The sequence below is a fragment of the Pterocles gutturalis genome, unplaced genomic scaffold (assembly GCF_000699245.1).
Source record: "Pterocles gutturalis isolate BGI_N339 unplaced genomic scaffold, ASM69924v1 scaffold7418, whole genome shotgun sequence".
In the NCBI taxonomy this organism is placed as follows: domain Eukaryota; kingdom Metazoa; phylum Chordata; class Aves; order Pterocliformes; family Pteroclidae; genus Pterocles; species Pterocles gutturalis.
This window is the reverse complement of record NW_010117907.1, coordinates 1-7058: the sequence shown is the minus strand read 5'-3', so window position 1 is coordinate 7058 and position 7058 is coordinate 1. Positions and strand designations below refer to the sequence as shown.

Sequence of the window (7058 nt, the reverse complement as noted above, 5' to 3'; positions counted from 1 at the left end):
AAGCACCCAAGTATTTCAGGACATGAAAAGGAATCATTTAGCTGCACACAACTGTCCTCAGAACACATGGGATATGTTTGGTTTGGTATTTGTTTGAACCCCGAAGCCAAAAGCGAGAAACAGTACTGCATTTAACAATAGTGGTTTCTCAGTGGCTCTTGAGAACATCATCAAAAACCATGAGGCAAAAAAAGAGTTTAAAACCAACAGCTAAGTGATATAAGAAGGTGAAAATGGCAAAAAATACACTCCAAACAATTTTTAGTGCAAGAAACAGAAAGCACAAAACAACCTACACAAACACGCATATAACTAGCTACAAGCAGACAGATGTAGAACGTGGCACCATGTTCAACCGTGCAAACCTTGAACCTACATGATCTAAAAGCAACCACACATTATCTGTGCAACACAAAGTCATACAGGAAATATTCTAGCATATTCCATCTGAAATCCAATGCATCACTACGCACAAATACCAACAGTCACATCAGAACTCTGCAAATGATGGCATTACTCAGTTTTTACCATGCTGAATCAAATACATCATATTTACAACATACACTATGTTTTACTGGAAAATATATTAAGTTAATGTTTGGAAATTTAATACAAGGTTACATTGTTTAGAATCAAGTGCACTGTGTAGAAAAATGTGTGAGATTGTATTTTTACGTACTGCTTTTGACGTTCCACTCACTGGCTCAGTTTGACTTCTAGAGGAAGAAATAAAGGTGACTGGAATTTAAAATAAAGCACTTTTACCTAACATAAGACAGTAAAAACAGATTATAAAACCTCACCATCAAACTGCTATGTTCAGTCTAGTGACTGTGGAAATTTATTCGTATACACAAACTGTTCTCTCTTGGTACATTCAGTGCAACTAAAAACGTCCCCCAAAATCACATTTCTACTTTCTCACAAATTACGCTAAGACTTACAGATAGAGAACACATCAGTGCAAGAGTAAGTCCTCAGGTATTTTGTCTCTGCTATGTAAGTATCAAAAATATGAAGTCTGTACTACAGTTTTGTATTCTTAAATAATCAGCCATCAAAATACAAAGGTGACTTGAGCCAGTCTGTGTATCCCCAGTATTACAAACAGGGACCAGACACCGTACTTTATTTCTAAGAAAGAACAGGGATAGCCTAGACACGTTGAAGTGGAAGTTTACTTCAGTGAAAAAAACCAGTCCCCTGATAAAGAAATAACAAAACTGTCAGCAGCATAGTCTTTAGAGCAGTGTTTCTTTGTGGAAGCCCAAGCACTGTGTTCAGATATATACCATCTTTAGCCAAGCAAGTGCCAAAATACTACATGTTACGTATGCTATACTGACTAAAACTAGTACAAAAATGTCACCTGAAAGCACTTCCTAGGGTTTTGTGTGATATAGGAGCCCTGTGGAAAAAAAAAAAAAAGTCTTAATTGCCTGAATTTGCTTTAAGACAATCTTGAAAATGCTGCAATATTTTAGGAAATATTTATTACACTTGAAAACTTGCTGAGATTCCACATACTCACTTATCTGCATCTGCATGCTACTCATCATCAATCAGACATGCAACCATTGATACAGTTAACAAACAATTCATACATCATCCAAAGTGTCCTGCGAGCAGAGGCAATCCAAAGGCTATTGTGGAACTGATGTACAAATAGAAAGGTTCGTGCTTCCCACCGCTGCTAGGACACCCCCAGGCTGCAATTACAGCTGCGTACCTCCTGAAGAGGAGGAAGCATAGGGAAATACTTTAGATTACCACCCCATGGTTTCTTCATCCATTTACCTTGAAGAACACACTACAAGGTGAGTAACACATTTTTGAAGGCCCCTCCAACATTACAGCATGTACATTCATCATTCCCAAACACTAACCACTCTACCAGTGGTTTCTGCAGTGCTTCCAGCTGAAGCAAAAGGAAGCTCATCTGCCTGGTTGATTTTGAGCACTAGAACAGCAGTGCCGTTCTGTCCTCGTCCCCACATACATGTAATTGATTTGACCTTGGATGCTAGCAGCATCTATCCTCTCATTTTAGGGCAGCACTACAATACCAGGAGAGGGTGCTGTCCAACCAGAAATGGAGGATGCATTGACCAGACAGCACTAAGCATGCATATTTAAATTAACTCCCAAAACAAGGCCATGTTTGTAAGCACAATGCTGTGGCATCCAGAATTACTGGGGAGTGCCTGAAAGCACTGCAACAACTACTGCAGTAATATGCCCAAAGTTCACATGCAGAGCCACATAAATTCGGGGGGTTTTGCTTGCAAATGCTCCAGGGGTACCAGGATGCTGCTGTACTACTTGTTCGAGAAAGACTGTAACCCATCACTCAACTTTATTTATTGAGACCAACATTAGAAAGACATGGCAAAACCACAAGCTAATAATATCTACTAATTGTGTTGGAGCAGCACATCTTTAAGAAAACGGAAAACACGACCAGTCCAACAATGCTAACGTAGCTGACACAGAACTGGACTGTATGAATACAGAAATGACAGCAACAATCCTGTAGTCAGGATGGCATTTGAATATCTGTAATTTTCATCAGTACACCCAGTTCTCTGTTCTCCATAAACCTTAGGAATACAGAATTAAAACCTGGAGCACAGGTATCAGCTTAGAGTAAAAACAGACTTAGAAAGATAATGAGTAACATTTGGTAACATGCTAAACTGCCTCCTGAGTTTCAAGTTTGGAAAGAACGGACTATTCCTTCACTGTACTCGCACAAAAGGCAATACACTGTAGGATACTGGTCTTTTTCTCTTGCCCAAATGGACATTGTCTTCAGGAAACTGATAGGAATCACTTAGAAATTAAACTTCTTGTTTTCATGGTTTGCCAGCTGGCAACCCTTGGTCCTTCCTTTAGAGCTAGTAAGTAAGAAAACCCAGATTTGCGGTGTAAGAGTACCTGCTGTATCCCAATCCCTCCTCCCCCAAATGCAAGGAATAGTCCAACACCAAGAATCAGACTCTTCTGAGATGGGAACAAATTATAAGTTTGCACTACAATGTGTATCTGTCTTTACTATAAAAGCAAGAAAAGCAAACACACAGAATGAGGAATCTCTCCACGTAGAGGAAACATGATCTACAACTCATGATCTACTCAGAACAATCAACCCCAAGAACAAACCCAACAGAATAATCTTAAAAGTCACCACTGTTGGAGTTGGAACCCCATGTCCCAGCAGGCCTAAAAATGTAAGTCTGCTTTGGGACAGATCCATTACAATCTCCCCCATGACCACAAAAATCAACAGCAGCTTTAATAAAAAGGTGCAATCTGAATGCCTCTGTAAACTTATACCAATTTAAAAAGTTGACACGCTGAAACCCCTCACAAAGAACACAATGCTTTCTGGATACTTACATAACACATGTTTTGCTGGTAGCTTTAACTCCTCCAACTGGTATTCTTCTAACTATTACCGAGGAGTTCTTAGGAATCAGGGCATTATCATTTGTGTATTCTGAAAGCAACATAAATACAGAAAAAGAACATGAGTCAATTCAATAAGAATGTATATGAATATGTAATTAGACAGCACTTCAGAGAATCCCTTTACAGACAGAAGAGCAAAATTTTATATGTAACAGCACACTTTTATCTTCTCAACACACTAACAGGGCATTTCAAGAAATCTTCAGGTTTGATAATCAAACACAAGCAGCAAAATCTTTTTCATTTAGACTCTGGAAAAGGAGGAAAGCCTTCTGGCCTTTTACATAAGGCGCAGACAAAAACCCTAATTACCCGAGACACTTTGAGTAAGCTTAAAATGCAAAGATCTCCCCATGAGAATGGTTTTTGTCTTGTACTTCCACAAGCTGGATATGACTAAGTATTTTAAAACACCACCAGCAGCCCTGTGATCTGCCTGCAGGTTTAAATATTAAAAGTCCTTACCTTTGCAGACTGCATCAGAACAACGGTCTGAAAACCAAAGATGCTGTGCACCTAGTCAAGCTCTGTTTTTGCTCAGTGATCACAGAAAATAGGAATATTTCACAATTTATACTCCATTTTTCAGTATATGATTCCTATGGGCAGAAAGCTCTTCTAGACCAAAACACACCTAACAGAAGACATTATTCCAACATAAAATGAAAAATTTACTTCTATTTACAAATGACAGAATGCTGCTTCAGAAAATGGAGAAATCATTTGCCTGAAACTAATTCCTGATCCTCCCCCCTAGGGAACCCAACAGCAAGCTTCCTCCAGACTTCAGAGCAGTTTCAAATTGCAGGAGAAAGGACTACTAATGACGAAAAGAGAAGCTTTTACATAAGTCATATCCTGAAACCAACCCCAGAGCTCTTCTCCAAAGGCAAACCTAACCATTACACAGCCACCTGCCAAGAAAGGCCTGCACTGGGACTTTTTGAAGGAGAAGGAGCTCAAACAGAACTGAGACCCAGACAAACAACTGGGAGATCATGCCAGCTGCGGTTCTAGAAGCTGAAAGCAGCTGTTTCTCCCTCCTGAACGGAGTAATGCAGAGTATACTTTCTGGTCAAGATCACAAACCACTGGACTGAGATTCACAGGTATAGGATAAGCAACAGTGGCTCCACAAGAAGGCAGGAGTTTGCTGTGCCTGGGCCAAACGGAGGGTTGTGGCAGTTCTGCAGAAGATGACAAGTAGCAGCACCTCTCCTAGTAAGAGACTGTATATATGAGGACAGCAACCGATGCATATATTCGCAAATTATCCAAGCCTGCAGAGGTCCGTAAATGGGACTAAAGCTGGAGCACTGTTCCTGAAGCCCCTGGGAATTCTTGTTTACTCAATTTGAATTTAACGGGTACCAGCTTAGTCTAACAGCTCTCAGACTAAAGCAGCACTTCCCAGCAGGAACCTGCTCCCTGCGGGCAGCAACATCCCCCAGGAGAGACTTGGCAACTAGCAGGACCTGCAAAGCAGTGCCACTCTGGCTCACCATAGGACTCCACATCTGCAAAGTGAGCAGGGACACCATGCTCCACAAGGCCACTTCTCACACTTGTCCAAGCAGAGCTCCTGTAGAAATGTTCAACAAAGCTGGAGGTAATGACGCTGTTGACTCCTACTCCCTCCTAGCACAAAACTTGTTTCACTGCCAGTGATGGCCAGTAAGCAGCTACTGGGGTTTTGTCAGTCTGACCTGTGATTAAAAATAAGGATTCAATTAACTCAGAAAGCTGTCAAAAGCTAAGGAAGGTTTGGATCTTTTGTTAAAGTCAAGAGCAGAAGGGACACAACAGTCTAAAACTTACTATCTGTTCTGCAAAGAAACAGTCTGCTTGAAGAGTAAAGGGGAAGAAGTTTTTCTATGAATGAATGAAGGCAGACAAGTTAAACAATAGCTACTTTGCTGCCTCACACTGACTTAGAAATCTTAAATCAACAATTGCATTAGTGTCCATGACCTTCTTCAAGCAAAAAACTACAAACAGCTCAGGCGATGCTCTGAAGTTTATACTGCTTCACATGTAATGCACAATTTAAAAATCCCACTTTAAAATTAATCTATAATTCTGAAAATCTGAGGCCAAATAATTTCATTCAGAGTCAGCGTGAGTTTGTTTTGAAGACACCACGCTGTGGCACTACTAAAACTGTCAAGTGTATGCTCCAACACTGAGCTCAAGCAAGTTCTGAGTTCAAGAGACAGTCTTCAAGGAGCACTATTCCTCCTTAAATCCATTAATCTAAGACCAGTTCAGAGTCCCATTTTCGGTTTTATATTTTTTTGCATTTTGCCTGATAAGCACAATACACATTCTCCAAGCATTTTGAGTCAGAATGTTACGGGGCAGGAAAGAGTACTCAAGAAACCTGAGTTCTGGAGTTTGCCATTCTTCCACAAAATTGTGAGAGCATCTATTATAAAATACAGGTCAGGAAATTCAGATCAAAGTAAAAGGAGGAAAGTTTAAATTAGATTTAAAAGAATTTATAACTTCTCTAGGAACATTTCTTGCTTATATTCACCATAAATGTTCTGGCATAAAACTCCAGTGCTGCCCTGACATAGTTCACAGGCAGTGCCAGGAAAAAAAAACCTGGTTAGAAACGAATCATTAAATAATGCTCAGTAGCATCTGAATGACAGTGTCTTTGGTGTAGAAAAGAAGATATACTAGCAAGAAATTCCAAAGTATGATTCAGACAGAGAACACTCCTGTGCAAGATGACTTTAAAGGGTCTGCAGGGGCTGTGACTCACAAGCACACTGTGATCCAAACTGTTGCAACATTTGCAACTTGTCTGCAGCAGCCACAAAAACAGTTTTCCAATGCAGTGCAGTAAGACAAGACAAAACCAAGTCACCAAACCCACGTTTTTCCTTCAAATTAGCCATCTGTTCCATTTCTGTCAATTCAAGTTTCCTCTGACAGATCTCAAAGAACTCCAGCAAGTTTGTTATTACAAGATATCCTCCCACATCTCCCTATCATTTTACCTAGAAGAATTCCAGGAAACCAAAACTTTTGTAAGCACTATGTGTTGCACAACCACCATGTATTCTTCTGCACCTAGCTCTACATCTAAAACACAGATCTGAAGGAAGTTGTTGGGGCAGCAGCTACAAAAGCACAGCTCTGTGAAGCCCCGGACACAAGTCATAGCCACCCACCGTGGCTGAATCGCATTATGGCTTCCCAGCCCGCGTCATCCCTGCCGCCGCTTGCCCTCCTGGTCCTCCCCACAGGCCGGCAAGATGGGCCCCAGGCTGCCTTGCTACGTGGGGACCACCACGAATTGCACAGCGCGGCTCCCACAGGCCACAGCTGCTGTGGGGGGTTTGTGACACTGCCGGCCGGGCGGCCCCCGAGGCCCCACGCCCACCGCCCCCACACACCTTCTTTGGTCTGGGCATTGATGATCTGCAGGTCACAGTTGGCCGCCTTCAGCTTCTCACGGCCCATGATACAACGCTTGAGGTCATGCAGGGAGATGTGGAGGCCAGTGAAGGCGACCGTATCATAGTCCAGCTTGGAGGAGAACTTGTAGTGGATGCACGACATGGCCGGGGCCAGGC

The 7058-nt window shown here is 41.7% G+C and overlaps 1 protein-coding gene across 1 annotated transcript; it reads right to left on the bottom strand.

Moving 5' to 3' along the window:
• Positions 1-586: 586 nt before the first annotated feature.
• Positions 587-7044, bottom strand: LOC104463590 (E3 ubiquitin-protein ligase RBBP6-like). The gene is made up of 3 exons (XM_010075977.1): positions 6879-7044; positions 3400-3499; positions 587-716 (listed from the first exon to the last, which is right to left on the bottom strand). The coding sequence occupies exons 1-3, from the start codon at positions 7042-7044 to the stop codon at positions 587-589; spliced, it is 396 nt and encodes a 131-aa protein (XP_010074279.1).
• Positions 7045-7058: the final 14 nt, after the last annotated feature.

Coding starts and splice junctions, on each gene's coding strand:
- LOC104463590 (XM_010075977.1), bottom strand. CDS start 7,044: ATGTCGTGCATCCACTACAAGTTCTCCTCCAAGCTGGACTATGATACG. Junction 3,500..6,878: donor CAATGCCCAGACCAAAGAAG/GTGTGTGGGGGC, acceptor TGTTGCTTTCAG/AATACACAAATGATAATGCC. Junction 717..3,399: donor ACCAGCAAAACATGTGTTAT/GTAAGTATCCAG, acceptor TTCTTCCTCTAG/AAGTCAAACTGAGCCAGTGA.